Raw genomic sequence first — 23,467 nt, 5'->3', positions numbered from 1 at the left:
TCTCACTCTATTTCGATTCTGGCGAAATATCTTATCGGCATCTTTCCACGTCGACGCACAAGTGTCCCTTGGATCAATGTGTTACATTTCCCGGAAATGTCGGCCGATGATCTCATGTTTTGCGTTATTCGACCGTGCTTGTGCAAAGCGCTCGACGTCGATGATAGACACGATTATTTTGTCGCATATTTTTGGAATTAATCGAATCATCTTCCTCAGGAGCAAAGTCTTTGGCCACAGTAGGGCATAGCATCAAACCTGTGCCTACCTTTGATAAGTAAACGAGATGCTTAAACTTGACCATACTAAACGCGTGTCTGATTTAAAATTGTTGACGACCAAAGATGAAAGATACATCGATAATCAAATAATTCCTTTCTTTAATAATTTGGATCAAGTTGAGAGAGTTTTAAACATGAAGCAATGAGTAGAAAATGGCATGTCACTTCATTTTGACAGTGTTGATCTTCGTGCCAGTCGTTTGTGAGTTCTCCTATCCTGCACCTCTTTTATTTTACAGCTCAACATTTTTCCTGCAAAACTACTGCTGCCTTTCAAAGCCGTTGAATTGCAACCTAGAGCGATTTCCCAATCGAACGAACCACCAGATTATTCGTGCTCTTATTGGCAACGTGTTGGATAGCTAGCTCCCTAGTAGAGTTGTGTACGAGCTGTTGTCGAAAGTGTTCCATTGCCTCCGAGGCATTTTCCGACACATATTTTCCATGTCCGTTCCGTTAATCCATAACCCCTTCTCTGCTTCTCCGTCCCCGTCATCAACAATCATCATTGGAAAGTTCACACTACCGCGCTTCATTACCGGCACGTACGATCACACACACAGAAACACACCGAGAGCTATTTTCAACACGATCATTTTTTCTTTGCGGGTGCAGATGAACGGGAGCTTTGTTTAACTTTAGTAGTTTTTTAGTAAGTCTCAGGTACAACAATTACAAACAGGATATGCACAAGCACCGGGTATCACAAATATTGTAGAGATGGTCAGTAACCTGGACCAAAACACGGTCGGACGGTTTTGTCTGGTGATTTGTGCAATCGCAGTCCGACAAATAGTCGATAAAAGTCGAAGCCGGTTCCTCGGACTCGGATTGGCCTATTTTGTGGCGGTGGAAAAGAGTTGATTTTCCCGACTAAAACAATCGACCAATTTTATGCCAAAAAAAAGGAAAGGAAGAGACAAGATCAATCAGCATCGATTCATTTTATGGCACCCGGCGCACAAATTAATGAACAAACCAAATCCCGTCCCCCGCCTCTAACGACCCTTGATGCGGTGGTTGATGATGTGATTTATCTGTGGCCGGTAATAAATATCAACATGGATGGATAGAGTAAGGCTGAGTTTGCGTGTATTGCCTTCCGGCGACAATGCAGATTAAAGAAGATATCGATACTCTGCACAAATATCTCGCAACAAACACACACTGAAGTACGTGTGCGAAGAAAACCCCCTTACGAAGCGAAAAGTGGTGCAGATTTTTTTTCCCAGTTTCCACAAAGTGTGAGAGAGAGGGGATAGTAAAAAGAGATCGTCTTCTAGGCTCGAGCTTTTTTGCTTCAACCGGAAGTTCCAACCGTGGCCTTTCGGCGGAATGGTAGAAACAAACTCCGGACGGATGATGGAGCTCTCTCAGGCTGCGGCGGAACCTTTTAAAGCTGAAGAAATATAAATAAAATCCCATCGTTGAACAGAAGTGGGAGTAAATATTTACCTCTAAATAAATCACCTTTCGCGATGCAACATTTTTCCTTAATATGTTTTTTTGAGGCAAAGTTCTTGGCCACTGCCGTTACGGATGTAGTAGTCGGTTTCCAGCTTAAGGTCTGTGGAAGGAAGTGCCGGTCGTGTTACAGACCGGTCCAAAAATAGGCCTCTCAGGGCTCTCCCTGCGATTGATGATGGCGCAAGCCCCATGTTTGCTATTTTTGCCACCCCGGAACGTGCATCGCGTTCACCTTAGCCGTCATTATCGCGACCGTTTGTGGAGAGGGCACAAGGACGTTTGTGTTTTACGTTCGTGATAAGTCTTTCTCCTGCATTATTTTCCTTTGTCTCCTCCGACGTTTACGACGGATTAAGCGGATTTTCCCATCTTGAGGTTTTGTGAAGATATTTAACGAAATGCCAATTCGACTGATGTTATTGCTTCTTCTTAATCGTGCATCTTGCAATTTTTTTTCCAAAAAGGAAAACTAGGAAATATTTCCTCCGTGCAAGTTGTTCTGGGAGTTGTTGCGGAAAGCTTTACTTTCACAAATGAAGATTACTCATGTGTTGAACAGGTTTCCAATCTTGACCCTATTACCTGCTTAGTTGGTTTTCCTTCTGCAAAATGGTTTTTGGTATGACTTGATTTGTTGTTGCCGTGTGCTTGTTGGGCTTTTAAGCGACCATTTATTCAATGTTAAGATCCATCGGTAGGCGATTCAATCTGTCAAAATCTTTTGATATTCGTAAGTTTTCCTGCACCGGTGGCAATGCGGTTCAAATACTAACAGAGTTTTCCATGACCCTTTGAACAACTTTTTGTGTTTTTCGTTTCGTATGAATATTTCAAACATGGGCCGCTCTTTGTTTTGGATGTTGGATGTGAGCGAAACCACAACAAAGCGCTGTCAGCTGTTAAACAGCATTTGAAGAGGGTAAAACGGATTTTACCACCACCAGTCGGGTAGAGTCTGAGTCAGTAAAAAGCCCCTTCCTGCCGCAGCAAATTTGTTTTACTTTTTATTCCACTTTCTTTATGATGTTTGCTACGTGTCTCAAACTTTGGCTCCCTTTTCCGAGTGAATTCAACTCATTTGGAACAATCTAGTAGGGTGAAGATATGATAGAGGGACGATAGATGCATAACCCTTCGAAAAACTAGAAATATATATATCATGGGGAAGGAAGCGAACACAATATAATGAACGTATTATTATTACTAAAAAAACATTAAAGACAATAACACTGTAAAGTAAATAGTAACACTATCGGTAAATAATAGAAACAGCAGTTTCATTAGGGGGTGGAAACATATTCGTCCCATCTCCAAATTCAAATGGCCTGGCCTGCATCCGATAAGTTACTGAATAATACAGTAAGAGAATGTCATGCATGTTTCACGAGCATATGGGCATGAAGGTACAAGATTCGAAGTTCATCGACCGATCGAAGTGGTGTGTCCTAGTAGCTGTAGAGTTCTATTGCGCTTTACGGAATGGTAAAGAATACGATAGGACGTAAAAAAGGAAAAAAAGGACAATAATCAAATAAAGAGAGAGGGAGATTGGGAGAGAAAGAGGTATAAATATAGTGTAGTGTCCTAGTAGCACCGATCGCGAAGAAAGACACTAATCATCACACACAAGGGCACACGCAACGGAACAGGAAGCTCCATGCGCGAGGAGCCGATTCCGGACTGTGTTTGGATCGGTTATTGTCAGCTCGTTCCGTGCTTTACAGGCAGTGGTGTATCAAATCCGGGTTTTTTAATTTTCATGTCCACCTTTGAATCGTAGAGGAAATGTGGTGTGGTGTACTCGTGAAAATGCAGTAATGTCCGAAGTAAACACACCCAATTGAAAGCTGGAAAAATAAGTGCTGTGAGGTTTTATTTGTCACAAGTACATCACTGTTCACCTCCCATGTGTTTTTACCGTGGCCTTAGCTCGCCCTAAAAAGGAAGTATATTGAAAAAACAACTTCGGGTCCGTTGGCCTAAAGGACAGCACACTCACAGATGTCCTCACCCTGTTTGGGAAAGGGACTCGCGCGAGTTTGACACGCGAAGGTTCTGCCTCGGTCCTTTGCTGGAAAACCTACGAGCACAGAGAGGGGGGCCATCGGTGCAGGAAGACTTGACATCGTCGTGTGCGTTTGCAAGTTTTTTATTGGGCGGAAGTGAACCGCGTCGACGTTCGTTGTTCGGCCTCGGTCGGAGGCCGAGGGTTTGCCCTACGCTGCTCTGTCAGTCGCCGAACCAGATGGTGCTCGGTGTGTCAACTCGAGGGGGAGCGCGAACTCGTCGACGACTTGGGACAAGCGAAGCAATAGTTGAAAACAATCTCTCCCCGCAATGGAAGTAATGAAGCAGGGCGCCATAATATTTCGCCTCAGACGTGTACGACGGTTGATCCGGCAACAGTTCGTCGCGGTTGCAGTTAGCTCAGCGTTCGTTGCAGTGTGGACGCTGTTTTCTTAAGCATCAAGCAATTCAAGAGTATCGATCACCCGAGATCCCACGGTGACAAAGCACATCTCGCCAATGTTGGTTGCGTTTTCAATCGGCTCGTGTGGCTGCGGTCATCTATATATTTAAGTTGAATAGCCGGTGTAAAAGTTCGGGTAGACCGAGTGGCGAATTTCGGAGACTACCGAAAGCTAAGAGTACTATAATCGCCAGCTCCGGCTATATCGATACCAGCGCTGGATCGTTGCACATTCGTGTCATCGGGTCATTTACTTTTGTCGATTTTTACCATCCATCCGCGGTGGGAGCTGATCTGAAACAACGCACACCGACGCACACGGACGGGCTGGAACTCCTCTCGGCCGCAGATCCGATCCGAACGATGAACTGTTTGATTCCGTTTTGGCAAACTTTTATTCGACAACTGCACTAAAAGAAATTGAGGCACTTCAATCAAAAATAAAAAAAAACACAACAACTAGTTGTTCGCTCGAGCGGAGCGCAAAACGGCCAAATGCGGGGCCAAATTATTGTGCTGTGGAAGCTATCGTGAGCGAAAACGAAAAGAGTGAGGCAGAGTGTGGTGGTGAAAACGCGTTAGGTTCAACCACAACTCACCGACTTCTCATTCGGCACGGCACCGAGGACTCGATATTCGAACATCGAGGGTGTGGCAGAGGTCGGTGCTGTTTCGGATGGTGCGGATCATCATCGCCCGTCCGCCAGATGAAGCCCGTGCGAGATTGAGGAGTCACTTTCACGTCAGCTTCCAAGTGAACCAGCTCGGTATACTAGCAATCGCACCACCGCGTAGCAAAACCCGATAGTGTGACGAGGCTTACGGGAGAGGATAATGCAGCTAGAGGTGCCGATTTGTGAACGGAGAAGCAATCGTCGAACCCGCAGTCGTCCCGCAGTTGTGTAGAGAGTCAACGTCGCACAACGGCAGTGTAAGCGCAGCCAAGTAGCAGTGTCCGTTGCCAAGGTGTATCGGTGGTGTGTTATCGAGCAAACGAAGCATTCCCAATATGCTTTGGTTCAAGAAGCGGCTCAGCACCCTGTTCAGGGGTGGCAAAACGTCCACGAAGCGAGACAATACCCGTGCCACGGCTGAGTCGAAGTTGCCGCAGGGCCAGTCCAGCCAATCGACGAGCGATGTTGTCGGCGTAGGATCATCGTCGGCAGTATCTCCAGGCGGTGGCGGCGGCGGCGGCGGCGGCGTGGTGGCAGACGGGGACTTGCAGCAGGTACCAAGGCGCCATCCAGCCGAACCCGCGGCCGAAAGCAGCCAGACCACAATCACATCCGAATACCGCGGGCTGCGGGGAGCTGGTGGCAAAAAAGGAAACATCAAGACGGTGGCTGCAGCGAGCAACGAGAAGGCTTCCAAAGCCAGATATCATGCTGCTGCAAGCAAACGAGTTCAACCACCGAGGGGCAAAACCGCCATCAACACCACCAGCGACGCCGGTACTGCCGGAAACACTGACAACAATCAATGCAGCAACTGTACGCAGAGAAGAAAATGTAATTGCTTCACTCAACCATAAGAGCAGTTGCACAAGAGCTTCAATGTCCGAGATTCCCCCGACACGTTTGTTTCGAACCGTCATGAACAATCTTCCCAAATTACACCATGCAACACATCCTTTTTCGGAATTGGTGGTCTGTCTCCGCGGAGAGTTGTGTTAATGTACTCTAATGATCGACGGTGTATAGATCGAAAGACTCGTGATCTTTTGTTCTCGCCTCCACTCGAACCTAGGACTTCCAATAATAGGACTTTCTTTACCTTCCACTGCCTGCTAGTACTCGAAGCAAGGACTATCAACATATTGTTTTTAAATTATTGATCCTTCCGTACCACCGATACAGTTGGGTCGAATATTGATTTCTTTTTTTGCCATTTCTGCTTCTTCCAGGTCGCGTACACACGGCGATGGTGTCGCGGTTCCACGAGGCCACCCGCTCGGTGACCGTCGAGTGGTACGAGCGGGGCGAATCGAAGGGCAAGGAGATCGAGCTGGACACGCTGCTCGAGCTGAACAAGGTGGACATACCGCCGGCCACACCGCGAGAGTCCCAGGCGGGGGACGAGGATTCCGCCCAGGCTCCCGCCAGTTTGTCACGTGTAAGTACACCACACAAAGCCACATCCTATATCTCTCTCCTTCTGTGGCGCTACCACACCTACTCCCCCGTACATTTGTTGTATTGCCAGTTTGAAGCGTTCCGGAGCTAGAACTAGGATAAATCGATTGTGTCTTTGAAAACTTTGGCTATCTCCTTTTGCTAAACTTCTACCCCATGGTTGTTGCTGCTGCTGGCCCATTTGGCTTGTTTCATTTCTCTCACAGGATGCGAAGAAATGTAAGGCTCGAGTAGGAAGAAGGTTCCATTCTCTATTCCTTATTGCCAAAACCGATAATTTCACACCGTGACCAGGTTGTTGATTTCGGCAAACAACAGCAGCCGATGGCAGGGGATGCCTGGGAAACCGATCCGACCGATCCGTGTCCTGGTTTGTTGCCCGTGTTTTACAAGTTCGCTCCCTTTGCTGCACCTACCCCCCAGCCTCTCGTTGTCGTTGTCAAAACAAGCGCGCACTTGATGCCATGGAAACGGAAATAAATAGGCTTCGGGGTGTGTGCGGGTCGGCCGTGACCGAATGTTGTATGATTCAGCGAAAGTTGCGCATTTCATGCACAGAATAGTGTCGAATTAACACACGCTAAAAAAAAATGTAGGCAAAACACAACGCAGCTATGTTTGAATATGCCGTGGAAATTCCAAGGATGCTTTGAAGCATGATACGGAGGTTTAAATAGAGTCTGCTCCCTGTTGGCTTCTCCGGCGTCCCCAAACCGGACAAAACCGAACCGAACATACTGAACCCGCCATGGTAACTGCGAGGTTGTTTTCGTTGGTTGGTGTGTGTATGTTTGTTTGCCAAAAAAAAAAAAAAAATGACGAAAATTGGTTGCTTCCAATCTCTCGGTTCCGGCGCGGCAACCTGGCAAAGGCCCGTCCTGTTTTTAACGCGAGTGCATTAGCTAACGACGCTGGTTGGTGTTGGTCGAAATTTCCTCAACTGCAGTGGTCGCTGAAATATAGTTTCTAAGCCTTACCCTGCGCGCTCGGTAATTGAGAAGATAGACGGTGTTTTAATGCCCAACCAGTGAACGAACAAACGATCCGGAAAATATTCCTTTCGGGCCCGTTTCGAGTGATTTCTTTCACCCCACACCCCGCCCTGCGGTTTGCTTGTGTGCCATGTTTCCTATATTCTTCGAAATCAGTTTCGGCACCGGAGCTAGGGGACGACCATTCCATGCCGGGAGTAAGATCCCACCGGACATCAATAACAACAACCGACGGAATGGTCGGCGTCTGATGGGAGGAAACGACGGTGCACCGGAGGGCGCGGGGGACAGATCGCCCATCGTAGGTCGGAAGTGTCGGGGTGGATCTACAATCGGTTGCTTCTTTTCGAAAAGTTCCAGCAAAAGCGCCAAGGTAGGGTAAGATGGGGCAAACTTGTGCGCCAAAAGTGAATCTCTTCTGGTGTCCCCGCGCAGGAAGGATATATTCTCGGTGGTACTCTCTTAACTTAGAATCAATATCGCAACGCAAATGATTCCTTTAATTACTGTCACTAAGTTCAATCATTCGAATCGTTTGACAGATCGAGTGAAGAAAAAAAAACTGTAATTAACCAAGTGATCACTCCTTCTCTTATCTTAACTTCTCTACTTCTCTCCTCCTAACGCATTCGTAAACTAAACGAAAACAAACATCTTAACGTCTGTTACTCAAAAACTTCCGATACAAATACAACAAACACACAAACAAACGAAACAAACAACCAACAACACCAACCGGGAAACGATAGCGATCAAGCTCCATCGAAGAGGATGAGGAGGACTCCCAGCCAGAACAAACGGTAGGCGGCTACAAATATCATCCCACACTTCAGTCGAGCTCTCCATTTGTTTCTGTTTTTGTTTCACGCCAAAGAAGCAGGAGAATCCACCCCCTATGTTGCAATTTATGCTTTACCAGCACCGAAACACACCGCCCTCCCTCTTCTGCAGCTTTACATACCCATGCGCTCATACACACCTGAGGTGTCATCTATTTTTTGTTACTTCATGTACTACTCCCCCTTCTATCTCTTATCGCATAGATTAATTAGTATTTGATTTCTTTCAAATTTTCTTTGCACTTCGTTTGTTTGGTAGCTAAAAGGTGCTGCTTTTTGGTTGTTGCGTTTATGTGTGTTGCACCTTAATTATGTTGCTTGCTGGTACCGTTGTATCTGTGTTTTTGGTTGTTTTCGCGTACACAAGGGGAGGTAAACGATCCCTTCCACTGGTTGCACTCTGCACACCTCATATTTGGGCTCCATAATTTCACCAGTTGTGAACTGGTGAGATTCCGCTACTTTCTCTTCTACATTTTGTTTTTCTTTTCGTTCTATTCGGGCCGATCCCGGTCCACAGTAACGACCCGTGTCAACACCGTGTATGCTAATTAATATGCTTTGCTTTCTTTTTGTTCTCTTTCTCTCCCTCCCCCGCCCCTTTCCGATGGCTTCCGATGGCAGAACGCAACCCACGCGGCGATCCGCTTCAACAACCTGATGGCGAAACGTGCCGAGGCGACGAAAGTTGGCCAGCCGATGGCACCGCTCACGTCGGCCCTGAACCGGATGAACAACGCAACGACCGCCGGCAGCCAGCAGCCCAAGCCAGTCAAGGCGGACCCACCACCGCAAACCACCGGAACGCGCATCGCCAACAATGGTAAATTTGCTACGATTGTCACGAAAATAGGTGTACCTCTTCTGCCTGGGAAAGGCCGATAGCTCCTGAGTCGTCCTCCCTCCGGGGAGCGGCGGGGGAGGGGAAAGGATGTTGGCCGAAGTGTAGTGATCATGCGTGGAACTTTGAAATCAAACTTGACCTTAGAGAACACCTCCCGGGCCTTAGCGTCGTCATCACCACCGTCATTGTTGCTTGCACCACCGGTAGGAAAATGCGGAACAGCACATGACCTCGTTTCAGTGCTTGTTTTTTTGCAGCACCTGTATGGTATCGACCGCCGTTATCAAATCACCGGCGCGGTCCGGTACGCCAAAACACGGGGTTCCGATATATATGGAATGAGCCTCGGGGCCACGAACCGCTTCCGCATGGTCACGGATGTATGTTTTCCCACGGATCACCTCCCGTTCTTTCCCATGCCTCCCGTATCGAATGATGTAAATTAGTCTAGCACGATTCTCGGGTGTGCACCCGAGAAAGCGGGGCCTGGTAACTAGGAGAGAGTGGGTAAACTAGTGCAACCCAGCATACAACGGGTCGGAGGTAAACACACACGTCAGCCGATGCCGAATCGGTATTGGACAAATGGAGGACAATCGCAAGCGTGTATTGTAAGTGTGCGTGGGGGTGTGGGGGGTTTCCAAAGGTCATTGGAATATAAATGACATCGAACGTTGGAAAGGCTGTCAGGTCCAGTAATTACCGTGACTGCATTTTGCTTCCCAGAGGAAGAGCGTACCGGAAGGAGCAGGAGAAGGAGTTCGAATATCGACTAGGAAGGGGACGACCGTCCTAGGCTTGCGCCATCATCACCAATACCAACACCACCGAACGGGCGGTCATTAGATGTGATTACGGTTTGTAAAAGGAAGAGGGGCTGCGGAGAACGCTGTTCTCAAATTAGGGATATGTTTTTTTCTCCACAGCACACTCGGAAGTCCCATTAGTTGCAGATTCTTTGTGAGGGACACGGCCGTTTGTGGCGGTACCGTTTATATAGATATCGACCGCTGATGGGAATCGGTCGGTGTGTGCACAGGAAGAGGACACGGAGCAGAAGGATTCAGCGTTGAGTAGACACGCAACCAAAGGCATACAAATATGTGTCCCGCCTGTTGATAGGGTAGTTCTGACTTTGTGGCCACGGTATGGTTGGACTGTCGGACTCTCCATGATGTACGCGAGCACGAACGCTTCTGAGGCATCAAGGCGCCCCAAAGTGGAGGTGTGTGTTACACATACACACGAACACTAGCTGGGTTCTATTTATCCCTGCAAGAGCTTCGCATCGGCGATGTCGTTGCAAATGGAACAGGCGCAGTTGTTCAGGGATCACCGTTCCGTACGCGTCTACAGCAGTGTTTGTGTTTGTAGCCTTAAAGGGAGAAAGGGTTTGACTGCGATCAGTATAAGTGCTTTCCTCTGCGTCTCTGAGAAACAAGTGCTTCGAAGAGCTTGGAGGTATAACTGATTATCCTTTCAAACGCCCGGTTTCTTCTTAATCTGACGCGATCCGACAACGATCAGGGGGAACACAAACCTCAGAGTTCTGGTGTTTACATCTCTAGTGAATGCTCCCTAGCTCTTGCTGAGTTGTTAAATATTAAAAGCGTACTGAACTGAATAATCCATGCCAATAGATGACAGCAACTATCATTCATTGGAAACAATCATTCGTGTTCATTTCAGTTGAATGAAAGTTAACCGCTAATCTTGGACGGATAAACCAACTGTGAACAATTGTAAATAATCACACAAAACGACATCGTTTATTTCATTTAACGATGGTTTTGAATACTCTCTACTCCTTTCAAAGTTGTTAGTTGAGTAAGCTGCAAGCAACATTCCATTACGGTGATAGTTGCAATCACCGTTTGAAAGTGCTTGTAACGTTGCGTCTGTGAAAAAGGAAGGATAGAACTACGTTAGTGATATCACGATTCGCAAGGCAACGATAGACTCTCGAGCAGCTAGTACGAGCGAAGAAAGGGAATGTTTCTTACCGCACGTCCTTAAACGGCGAGTTCAATGTTCATCGCTGAAACTCTGAGTAGAAAAGTTTGACGGAAGAAGGCCCCGACACTTTGGTTGATTGGGTGCGCTTGGATAGTTGAGTGCATTTCTTTCACCACGTCGCAACTGAACCGGAAGAGAAGGCACTGGAACACACAGGCGTTTGCTTTATCGGTTGGGGCAAGTAGAATCCTAACCCCACTTTATTGTGGATAGTGCATTCGGGATGAGTTAATGTAACGTGTGTGGGTGATGAGGCCGCTAGTGCGAGCCGGTACGCAGCCATCCGGGTAGCCCGTCGGCTGGAACGGCCGCCGGATCACACTGGAGCGAGTCGGAGGTACCATCGGCGAACTTTATCATCGCCTCCACCAGCCGGTCGAAGTTGAGGCTGTACGTGCTGAGCGCGTTGTTGATCGTGTTCATGGCGTAGAACTTGGCGCCGCTGAGCAGCCGGTTAAGGTACTCGATCTTCAGCTTGCCGGCGTTGAACAGTTCGACCAGAATCGGCAGTGACTTGCCGATCGCCCTGTTCCAGATCTTCGTTAGCTTGGCACTCTTCGGGAAGAGGGATGCGATCTTTACCTGGCGGGAATGGAAACAAGCGTTTGCGCATGAGAGCCCACTACAGAGGGAGAGATGGAAAAGAAAACCGGGAGCCGGACCCCTACCTTGGCGTCCTCCAGCATGATGGAACCGCCGAGCTCGGTTACGTAGAGCAGATCGTCCTTTTCCTCATACTGGGCGTTCAGGGCGATGGTGACGTTGCGCAGCTCGACGTACGAGGTCCCGTTGGCCCCGTTCAGGGTGGTGCGTGCGAAGGCCGTCACGTTCGGGAAGGTAAACGGCACGGAGGCGGACGTCCGCGTGAAGAACGTTTTCGACGGGTTCCAGGTGAAGTTGTTTAGCCCGTGAATGGTGAAGTTCGAGGCCATTATGTTGATCCTGGCACGGAACGGAACGAGGCGAAAAATGAACACACAGCGATTAGCGCAAGACACTTTGTTGGGTTTGCCTGCCGGCAAGGAAAAATTCCCACCCGCTGGGCTTACTTTTTCAGCTGCAACAGATCGAACGACGTCTTGAGGGTATAGCTGAGCTTCAGCGGGGCCAGCGACGGAATGCCAAACATCGGATATCCACAGCGCAGCTGGCTTTGCACGGCGGTGAAAAACTTGGTCACCGTCGGTTCTGTTGAAGCGGTGAGAAGTTAGGTTCCAAGCTAGGATTATCGGAACGGTGTACATACCATCAAAAACTAGTGGTTCCGTCGGGCTCGGCGTCACCGTGGTGGAAGGAACGGTTACCAGCTGCATCTGACCATCGGATGTCTCACCGTCGGCGGACGTCAGTGTTGCCAGTAGAACACAGGCAGCGATCACTCGTAGTATGGGTAGTCCTATGTTTGCCATCTTGGAATGTTGAGAACTTGATAGACTTTCTTTCACTCCAACGAAACTGTTCACTTCGCAAGCACACACCCTCGATGTTTCAGGTCGCTTCTAGATCACGAAAGTAGTGTAGATGAAAAACTGCGGAACACAAAGAAATCACCCGCAAACACACTAAATTTCTATGCACTCGACAACACTACTCTTGCCTGCTGGGCAGTTTGTTCTCCTTTGAGCCGGAGTGAGATTCGTGATCATGCCCGTGAAAGTTCTGTCGGTTCTCTGATGCCGAAAATAAGCGCACCACTATCATTTATACACTTTCGCGCGACGACCCGTCGACATCGCTTCCTCCTTCTCCTCCAGAAGAAAGCTGACGATCGGGACTATTGGGAGGAACTGGTTTGGGGAGATCGCCTTTCGGGCACCGGGACACACAAACACACACACGCACAAGCGGGGTATTTTTCTTTTTCGTTAGCGGCTTAACGGTTCTTGGGGCTTTTGCTTTTCACCACCATCACCACCGCCACCGCCGCCACAGCATTCTTGACCGTATTTCTCCGCCTCCGAGAAAACTCTTTCGGCACGGAAAGGTTAGGTTTCTAACAGTCACCTTTGACGCGACGACGCTGTTAAAAAAAATAACCTGATGGGGGCATACCTGAGGGGAACATTAGGTAGATGAAGATGAATACACTGTCATGGATGGTTCCACAATAAGCACAAACTTCACTTATGGTTATGTAAACATTTCTACGTCGATTGTCACATGCACTTTGGTTGGTAGAATTCAAAGTTAGCATTAACAGATGTAGAATTAAATAACACATTTAAGAAACAGTTCCTTTTTGACTTTTGGATCTCCAAACGATCAAAGGGTTTTGTACCGTTTCATAATCCATTTTCGATATTAAAACATATAGAAACACTCAACCATGGTTCAATGGAACTATGAAGAACAATTGCTAATTTGCTCAGAAGAAAAAAATATTGTTCCAACCCTTGAACTAGGTCATACTCATTGGGACGAGATATATTTGGTTATCCAAATTCCTCCATCAAACCAAAGCGAACGTTTGCAACATGCTGCGAGAAATTGCATTCTCAGCTGGAAGCGACTGGGATTGTTTTCGATGCTTATCGTTTCGTTTGACACTGCTTCAAAACTGTCCCGCCCGGCTGATATCCCATCCACCGACAGAAGGGAGCTCGGCCCAATTATAGGCCCCACTCCGAAATCCCGATGTGACCCGGATCCGGTGTTTCGGTTGGGCTCGCGCTGGGTGGGCCTGCCAAATTGATTCATGGTCAAAAGGGAACCCTTCCAAGCCGAACGACAACCGGATCGAACGGCTAGAACCGCGTGTCAACAGCTGGGGTTGGAAAATCGGTGACCGGTTTTTGGAGCTTTCTTAATTGCAGTCACACACACCGTGTTGTCTTGTTGCATGAATCCGTTATGTTTTCGCCGACTGTGCCCGTGCTTGCCAAACGGGAATCGGAGCTAAGCAGCTCTCCCGCGAACGCCGGTCCATCCACCGATGGACGACGGACAGCACCGGAAAACCAGTTTGTTCTCTCTCCTCCCACATTCGGAGGCGGAACGACATGATGCTGCGGTTTGGTTACGGTAGTTTGTTTTATTATGTGTCCCAACTCCGATGATCCACTGCGCCGGTGTTATCAAAAATAAGAACGGCCGTTTAACCCAAGAGAGCTATTTGCCAATATTCCAATAATGAGCTACGTACGACTTTATGGTATAGTGCAGCATGCGCAAACGTCATCTACTAACGTTTAGCCGTCTTTTCCAGCTCGGAACACCATTGTCAACCCGCAGTTCGCACGGAGCTCGTTGCCAGGCAAGCGGGAAACGGCGGAGCAACCTGCCGAAACCAAAACACAGACAAAGGTAAGCTCCTCCTGAAAGTAGCAATTGCTTTAATCAAAGCAAAGGAGTGTAGAAAAATAGAGTGCCAACAAACTGCAACAGTATTCGGTAGTTCGAATATCTCTAAGAATTAAAAACAACAAACGACAGAAAAAAAACCTTACCCTACCCTTTTTCTATTTCTTATCCAAACTTATTTTTAATCGCCCAGTTACAGCCATATAAGGACAAGGCTGCCTAATCATGTTAGCCCCCGATTTTGAAAACTAATCAACCTGATTTGAACTAATTTAAATTGGGAATGCTTATAAAGTTGTTGTTATACCGATGAAAGTTATAATTGAAAGTTGTTATACCGATTTATAATCTACTCAAATTTAAATGGAGTTTGGGAGAAGACGTACCAATGTTTTACGAGATGTTTTAATCTATCTACCCCGTAGTCTCATTTGCACAATAAGCAGAAGCTACTTTCAAAACTTTCTGGAGTAATAATGAAGTGTGTGTAATGCAACGAATTATCAAAACATTCCTGTTGCATTGGTTTGATCTTCTCTCCGCCTTACTCCTAGCCTATTGCACTTACCTGCTGGTAGATAGAGTTCTGTAATTTTATTCAGTTTTTGGTGTGTTTTTGCAAGGTTCTGTACGGTGAAGTTCCGTAGTTTGAGTTTTGAGTTCCCTTGAATGATCGCACCGATTTCGATTCTGCTTTCATTTTCCAGCAACAGAGTAACGCGCGGAATATGCCGATGCCGCCGAAGGTCCATGTGAACGGTGCTGGCACCAACCCACCAGCCGATGGCACGAACGCGAACAATGCGGCCGTCGCCGGCTCGGTGTCGCGCCGGTCCTCGTGCGTAGTTACGGTCGGTATGATGGAGGAGAACCGGAAGCAACAGCGTGATATGTTCAAGGTGATGCGCGAGAAAAAGAACGCACTGATGAACCAGGACGGCGGCAACCCGAACTGGGAGTTCGCCAACATGATCCGCGAGTACCAGAACACGATCGATTTCCGGCCGCTGATGGACGGGCAGCCAGTCGAGAACCATCAGATCACGGTGTGCGTGAGGAAGCGGCCGCTCAGTCAGAAGGAGCTGATGCGCAAGGAAATCGACGTAATTTGCGTGCCGAATAAGAACACGCTGATCGTGCACGAACCGAAGACCAAGGTGGACCTGACGAAGTATCTGGACAATCAGAAGTTCCGGTTCGACTACACATTCGATGACACGTGCACGAACGAAACGGTCTATACGTGAGTGGTTATATTCTTTCCTGCGAGATCGTCATTGCTAGCTTAACATCGATATTCCGTTTGTTTCCTTCGCAGATACACCGCCAAACCGCTTGTGCAGTCGGTATTCGACGGTGCCATGGCAACCTGCTTCGCGTACGGTCAGACCGGATCTGGCAAGACGCACACCATGGGCGGCAACTTCCAGGGACGCACGCAGGACAGCAAGAGCGGTATATACGCGCTCGCCGCCCGGGATATCTTCGATTATCTGCACAGTGCGAAGTATAGCGTGAAGGACCTCGTGGTGTCAGCCAGCTTCTGCGAGATTTACAGTGGCAAGGTGCGCAGCAGGGCTCCTTTTTGTTTTTCGACTGATATACTGATACTTTAATTTTCTTCGATCATTTCGATGAACAAAGGTCTTTGATTTACTGGCTAACAAGCGTAAGCTTCGCGTGCTCGAAGACGGCAAGAAGGTGGTCCAGCTTGTCGGGCTGACGGAGAAGGAGGTCGACTCGGTCGAGGAGGTGCTGGCGATCATCAGCGGCGGTACGAGTGTGCGTACCTCCGGCCAAACGGCGGCCAACGCGAACTCGTCCCGATCACACGCCATTTTTTCGCTCACGCTGCGGCCGCGCGGCTCCAACAAGATCCACGGTAAATTCTCTTTCATCGATCTGGCGGGTAACGAGCGTGGAGCGGACACCTCATCCGAGGACCGGCGCACGCGCATGGAGAGCTCCGAGATCAACAAGTCGCTGCTGACACTCAAGGAGTGCATCCGGGCGCTCGGGCGCCAGAACTATTTGCCGTTCCGCGGCAGCATCCTCACGCAGGTGCTGCGCGACTCGTTCGTCGGCGAGAACATCAAGACGTGCATGATAGCGATGATCGCACCGGGAATGACGTCATGCGAACACACACTTAACACCCTCCGATACGCGCACCGCGCGAAGGAACTCGCCGTCATCGACCCGTCCGAGCGCACCGACGAACCGATGGAAAGCGACGAGCCACCGAACGGCACCGGTACGCTGGAAATTGGCAACGGTCACCTGCAGCTCAGAACGCTCAACGTAAGTGTCCACGACGTCTGCCGCCGAAAACACCTACATTATCCGTTTCGTCGTTTGCAGGAACACGAAATGTCCATGGAGATGGCCATATCCGACCTACAGCAGAAGGAGGAAGAGGTGCTTGATAACCACCAGCGGGTGAATGAATTCCTCGAAAAGTTTGTTCCCGAATCAAAGGATTTGTACAACATGACGCTTACCGTTGATTACGACCAGGATGGTAAGCTTCTTCGGCGTTGACACGTGCATTTTAGTTTTTGTGCCAACTATTTTCCTACAAGAATATAACGTGTTCTTGATTATTTGATTAACAAAAATCTGTGACGAAATGTAAAGCTGAACTTCTTATTAAATTTTAGTTTGAACGGCCAGGCCGTATTAATGCTTCTTCAGCATTCTTGCTTGTCTTGCTCGGTTGCTCAGTGCCCGATACTTGGCCTGGCAACCGCCCTGCCGAACAAGACGTATAACATTTACTACTTAGATATACTAATTACACGAGACTACGAGCAAGGATTAACATATACTAGTAGGAATGGATAGGACGTGGGAGGCTAAGGGATATATGGGGAGGAAGAGGAGAAGGTCAGAGAGTGATTCCAAACTCCCTGGCGAAAGCGAATATGATCCATGCATACTTGTAATCTCTCTGTCCCAAGATGTCACGGATGGGGGTCACAGGGACTCTTCCTGCCGCTCGGACTGCGGCAAATAGTTCGGGTCTGGCGGCTTCAAACTCCACGCACGACCAGAGGAGATGGTCAATGTCGTGGAATCCGTTGCCACAGCTGCATGCTTTACTATCAGTTATTCCTATGCGCTGTAGGTGCGCATTCAACGCATAATGGTTTGACATTAGCCTCGACATCATGCGAATGAACGAGCGACCCACAGAAAAGCCTTTGAACCAGGGTCGCAGGGAAACCCGCGGTGATATCGAATATAAGAACCTGCCGAGCTCATCCGCATCCCACAAGCCCTGCCATCGTGAGAGACAGAGCTGTAGAGGGACACGGAGGAACTCGTGAGGGGGAATTGGTCTCTCGAAAAACAGGTCGGATAAGGCCCCCCGTTTGGCCAACTCATCCGCTTTCTCGTTGCCGGTGATGCCGCAATGAGATGGGATCCATATCAGAGATACTCTGAATGATTTATCAAACAATGAGCCCAGCAATTCCAATATTTGTTTTATGAAATAATCGGGGCTCTTAGCAGCCTTCGCTGACCTGAGCGCCTCCACTGCGCTGAGGCTGTCCGTAAAAACATGGTAGTGATCAGCAGGGCTCGCGCTGGTAATCAACAGAGCGTAAAATATTGCGGCCAACTCTGATATGTACACTGTACAAGGTTGCCTCAGCTTAAAGAAGATTTCGGTGGAACTACTGTACACCCCGAAACCCGTGCCTTCCTCTGATGAGGAGCCATCGGTGTAGAACTGGTTGTCTAGGTGGCCATACTTTTCCATAAAAATGCTGGGAATCTGCGTCCAGCGAAGGCTTTCTGGAATAGCCTTCATTTCCTCCTTCATTGAGGAATCAGTTATAAAAGAGGAACTGAAGGACTCCGGGAGACTGGCACGATATTGGCACAATTGACTAGGGGTTACCTGTAGGGATAAGTAGTCATGAAAAGTTTTTGTTATCCTACATTTTGAGCGCATCTCTAGCAGCCGGCTAAAGTTGTCAATCACTAACGGATTCGATACTGAGGCACGGATGAGAAGGCGAAGCGAAAGTTGCTCGAAGCGAAGTTTAAGCGGCATCACTCCTGAAATCACTTCTAGGGACATGGTATGAGTGGATTTCATAGCCCCTAGTGCAAGTCTAAGACATCTGTACTGAATCCTTTCTAGTCTGATCAAATGCGTCTTGGCCGCCCAGTGGAAGCATATGCTCCCATATTCCAAGACGGACAGTACAGTTGTCTTATATAATCTCAGGAGATCTTGTGGGTGTGCCCCCCACCAGAACCCCGAGATCGTTCGAAGGAAGTTGATCCTTTTAGCGCATTTTTGAGCGAGGTAGTCTATGTGGCTTCTCCACATATTCTTTCTATCAAACCACACACCTAGGTATTTAAACGTGCTGGAGATTTTGATATTTGAGCCATAGATATGGACATCAAATTGGGGATTTACTAGGTTCTTTTGCCTATTTTCCGCCGTGTTGTAGTGAAAAGAAAAAATAACCATCTCCGTTTTCTGAGTAGAGAACTCAATACCTAGGTTGTCAGCCCACGTGACAAGATTATCCATCGTGGTTTGCAAAGGGCGTTGTAACCCGATGATGCTGTTGCTTGTGACTGAAACAACACCGTCGTCCGCTAGTTGTCTAAGGGTACAATTTGGCGCCAGGCATGAGTCAATATCACTCACGTAAAAATTGTACAATAACGGGCTCAAACAGGACCCTTGCGGAAGTCCAAAGTAGCTGGTCAAGCGCACTTTAGTCTGACCATGTTCGAAATTCATTACCTTTTCCGAAAGAAGATTGAAAAGAAGGTTGTTTAACCACGGTCCCAATCCCGCGTTTTCTAACTTTTCACACAGTATATTTACACATACTGCGTCAAAAGCGCCCTTGATATCTAAGAAGATTGAGGCCATCATTTCGCCTCGAGAATGAGCCAACTCAATCTCAGTCACAAGAAGAGCTAAGCAGTCATTAGAGCCCTTGCTTTTGCGAAAGCCGAATTGGGTTTCGGATAGGAGGTTGTTTGTTTCTAACCAACTATCCAAGCGGCGTAGAATCATCCTTTCGAGCAATTTTCGCAGGCAGGACATCATCGAAATTGGGCGATATGAGTCGTGCCTTGATGCAGGTTTGCCGTTTTTCAACGCAGAAATTACTTTCACTTCTCTCCATTCAGGAGGGACGATGTTGTGCTCAAACATGTTATTGAATAAACACAACAGTCGTTTCCGCACCACGTCTGGTAGATTGAGAATCAATTTATTTCCAATCTGGTCCATTCCCGGCGAGGAATTTTTGCCTGAATAAAGAGCTAGTGAGAGTTCAGACATTGTGAATGGTGCATCCATGTTAGGATCACTGCCAGGTGCGCATTGGAGAAAATTTGGCACAGGAACGAAGTCAGGACAAACCTTGCGTGCAAAAGGCTCCAGCCAGTCCGTATCAAGTCTTTCGCTCTCATTAGTGGCGCTTCTATTTCGCATCCTTCTTGCCATGCCCCAAAGCGAGCTAAGAGAGGTGGAAGGAGTTAAGTTACTGACGTATCTCCGCCACCCACCTCTCTTTTTTGCCTTCAGTAAGTTCTTGCACTTTTTCTCCAATGCTCTATAGTTATCAAATAGAGTCATGGAGCCAGTGGTAATAAAAAGGGCATATGCCTCTTCTTTTGTAGTGAATGCGGCTTGGCAATCCTTGTCCCACCAGGGAGTTGGAGGTCTCTTGAATTTGCGCCTTTGGTGGGGATTCCTTGTCTGGGCTACAAGGGCACACTCGTAAATTGAGCTGACGAGTTTTTGATACTCCTCTAAGGGATTAGAAACAGGCTCTACAAGAGAAAGCGAAGCTGACATCAGCTCGCCGTACCTTGCCCAGTTGATATTCCGGGTCAAGTCATATTCGTCCGGTCTATCCACCGGGCTGAATCCATTAGTGATCGCAATCTTTATCGGTAGGTGATCACTGCCATTCGGATCCTGGATGACCTTCCACGAAACATCCAGAGCAAGCGATCCCGTGCATAGAGATAAATCGATTGCGCTTCCTCGTGCCATAGGTGTTGAAACCCTAGTTGCCTCACCGGAGTTGAGGATTGTCAAGCTATAATTGTCGCAAAGGTCCCTTATGATTGGTACGCAATTATCATCGCGTGTGCATCCCCAATCCACTCCATGGCAATTGAAATCGCCTAGGATGAAAAACGGCGGAGGTATTGCCGTTGCTATTAATTGGAGATCCTTTTTGATCTTGCTTGTATCAGCCTTGGCTTCCGGAGGGATGTAAATACTGGCAATAGAAAAGTCAAGATCTCCTAGCTTTGTCTTAATTGCGACACATTCGATGACCTCGAGGGAGGGGAGGGGTAATCGGCAAAAACTGTGACAGTCTCTGATACCAATCATTACTCCGCCTCCACGCCTAGCCCTGTCTGTAGCGTGACGATCTTGACGTATTAGGTTGTATCCCTGGAAGGTTAAAGTGATATCTGAGGTAAGCCAAGTTTCTGAGAGAGCAAACACTTCGCAGTTATGTTGAAATGCCAGACCCTTAAAAAAATCTATTTTACCAAGAAAGCTTCTGCAGTTCCATTGGAGAATGTTGGCCATTTTAAAGTTTAATCGTCTAGACGCACCAACGACTTCAAAGCAGGCCATTGCTCCAGCCATTGCTTAAGAGCGCATTGGATCAGGGGCAAGGCAAAGGCAGCCAGGTTTTTTAGGGGCTCAGGAATGCTTAGACTGTTAAGCAAAGAGTTCAGCAGCCCCGAGAGGGACGGAAGCGAGGACCTCCGCTCTCCCGAGAGCTGCCTCAGCTCTTTGCGTCTAGCAGGGGATATTGGGGGACGGTGAGGAGGGGTAGGAGGCTCGTCCAATTTAAGGGAAGGGTTTTTACGGCTTGGCACTTTTGTTGGACGAGGAGGTGCCTTGGGATTTTTGGACTTGGCCTTTTTCGGCTGCCTTCCGAAAGACTGCATCCCAGACATTTTCTTAACCACTTCAACCTGCGGAAGCGCAGGAGCTGGCTCCGAGATCGCAGTAGGAGACGCATTGCGAACCTCCTCCAGGAGACTCAGGGCGTCGTCACTCGGTAGGCCACGCTTCAGGGCCGAGGAGTACATTCCGTCAGCACGCTGGAATTGTGCCTTTTTGAATTCCAGCTGCGCACGTTTGTACACCGGGCATGAGTTAGTCTCATGCCACTCTTTTTTACAGTGCACACATCTGTACTCTGGGGCCATGCAGCTGCTAGTCAGGTGCTCACCACGACACTTAGCGCACCTTAGCTTGTTGCTGCAGAAGTCCGTATGGTGGCCCAACTTACTACACTTGCCGCAGGTCAAAACTCTTTTTACAAAAGGCCTGGCTATCGGGACGCGGATACCCTCGAGGATCAAAAACTGCGGAAGAGCATCACCCTCAAAGGTAACCCTAATCGAGCGGGTCTCCCGATACAGCTTCTTCCCGTTGACAGTTGCGGAGGAGAACAACGGTCGAACCGCCGTTACCCTCACCGCCCCCATCGCAGGGGAATGGAAACCACCCAATCCGTATTTTAGGATGTCCTCATGGGGGAAATCCAAATCACTGATGACACCATCGATCTCGACAACGCTACCAGGGATATAAACCCGGTAGTCTTGCGCATAAGCGGCACTAGCAGCAATAGCATTCGCTTGCTCCCGGTCTTTTACGGTGACCCTAATTCTACTTGGACGCGTACGAAGAACATCCGTAACGGCTGGATAGTTCTTGCGTAGTGAAGCAGCGATCGATCTAATATCTAACGCCTTTCGTCCAGGCATGAAGAACACCAAATAATCTCCCTGCCATGACTCCGGATACGAGCGGGGTCTCAGGACAGAGCCATCACTAGTTTTCTTGGATGTCGCCTCACCCAACGGCTGGGAAGCTTTACGCTTCGTGGAGTCACCTTTACCCTTTACCAAGGTGAAGGGTCCGCCGTCGCCGTCGGTTAGGTCGACGGTCTCCTCGACTTCCATGGATGGATCACCCCTCCAACGCCAAGGGACCAGAAAACACTCCCCGGATAATAACAAAAAGAAAAAAAAAATTACGGGAAAAGGTATGAGACGATACTTTTCGACTTACCCAAGGAAGGCAAGTCGAAACTAATCACACAGTTGCTCTCCTGCACGAATAACGTGGAGGCGAGAGATGGCAAGAAGAACAAAAGCCCGCTTATCAGTCCGGTACTGAGCACCGGGCGGCTAATCCGGACGACACAAAACTTCCACTATGCACAACACTTCGACGCTGCACAACACTAATACGAATGCTCGGAGGACTAAGTAAGCGCAGGCGTTGACCCAGGCTGGCTGAGACTTCGCTCGACGCAGCAATTATAATCGCATCCGTTCCGTCCGGAGGTTGGGAGCGAACTGAAAGCTGAACTTCTTAACAAAACATTATTTCTTGTTGTATAAGTTAGATCTGTTGAACATAACTTTACGATACTTTATTGTATTATTCTTTCTTTCTAATTTTAGCATACTGCAAACGAGGAGAGGAACTGTTCAACCAGCTGTCCGAAGTGGCAAAGTCCATCAAGGACCTAATATCGGAACTGCGAACCAAGCTCGCGCAGGAGGAGATGGTCTCGAAGACGAGCAAAACAAAATGAGGCGCGTCCAGTACACTCGAGCTAACACCAGCGAACAAAATTCTGCACCCCGTTATGCCCTGACGAGCAGTTACTAACCACGCACGGGTTTCCGGGTTTTTCTCCTGTTTCCTCCCATCCCTTAATTTTAAGTGAAACTGCAGCGCATTTTTTAACTTGTTTCGTATACTATCATGGATTTTGAACATTTTTTTTGTATTGTTGTAGTTGTATTGTTTGTATCCTGGGTTTTTCGTGAAACCGAGGGCTCTGTCACCCTTTTTTGTTAATGTATAACGTATATAATGTATAAATGTTAATGTATGTTTTTCCTTCGGAGTCAATGTTATCTCCTAATAATGACATGAAGCGACACAGGAGTAAGCAGGCAACAAAGCGAAATAGTATTCCACAAAAGTATTCCCCAACATACTGCAGTGCGACAGAAAAAAACGGAGAGCACAGTCGGGAAGCCTAACTACTGCAGTTTTCTTGATAAGGCGCTGGCGCACTTAGC

General features: G+C 48.1%; 1 protein-coding gene across 1 annotated transcript in view; it reads left to right on the top strand.

Moving 5' to 3' along the window:
* Window positions 1–23,149, top strand: part of LOC131291323 (kinesin-like protein Klp10A) — a 28,567-nt gene extending 5,418 nt beyond the window's left edge. The window contains exons 4-11 of the mRNA XM_058320520.1: window positions 6,122–6,330; window positions 8,806–9,004; window positions 14,247–14,344; window positions 15,049–15,584; window positions 15,660–15,906; window positions 15,986–16,642; window positions 16,703–16,862; window positions 22,838–23,149. Coding sequence (XP_058176503.1) covers window positions 6,122–6,330; window positions 8,806–9,004; window positions 14,247–14,344; window positions 15,049–15,584; window positions 15,660–15,906; window positions 15,986–16,642; window positions 16,703–16,862; window positions 22,838–22,971 — 2,240 coding nt within the window. The 3' untranslated portion in view covers window positions 22,972–23,149. The remainder of the gene's footprint in view (window positions 1–6,121; window positions 6,331–8,805; window positions 9,005–14,246; window positions 14,345–15,048; window positions 15,585–15,659; window positions 15,907–15,985; window positions 16,643–16,702; window positions 16,863–22,837) is intronic.
* The last annotated feature ends 318 nt before the right edge of the window (window positions 23,150–23,467 follow it).

This window comes from Anopheles ziemanni, chromosome X (assembly GCF_943734765.1).
Source record: "Anopheles ziemanni chromosome X, idAnoZiCoDA_A2_x.2, whole genome shotgun sequence".
Taxonomy (NCBI): domain Eukaryota; kingdom Metazoa; phylum Arthropoda; class Insecta; order Diptera; family Culicidae; genus Anopheles; species Anopheles ziemanni.
Note: the sequence above shows the minus strand (reverse complement) of the source record. Positions and strands in the feature narration are given on the sequence as shown.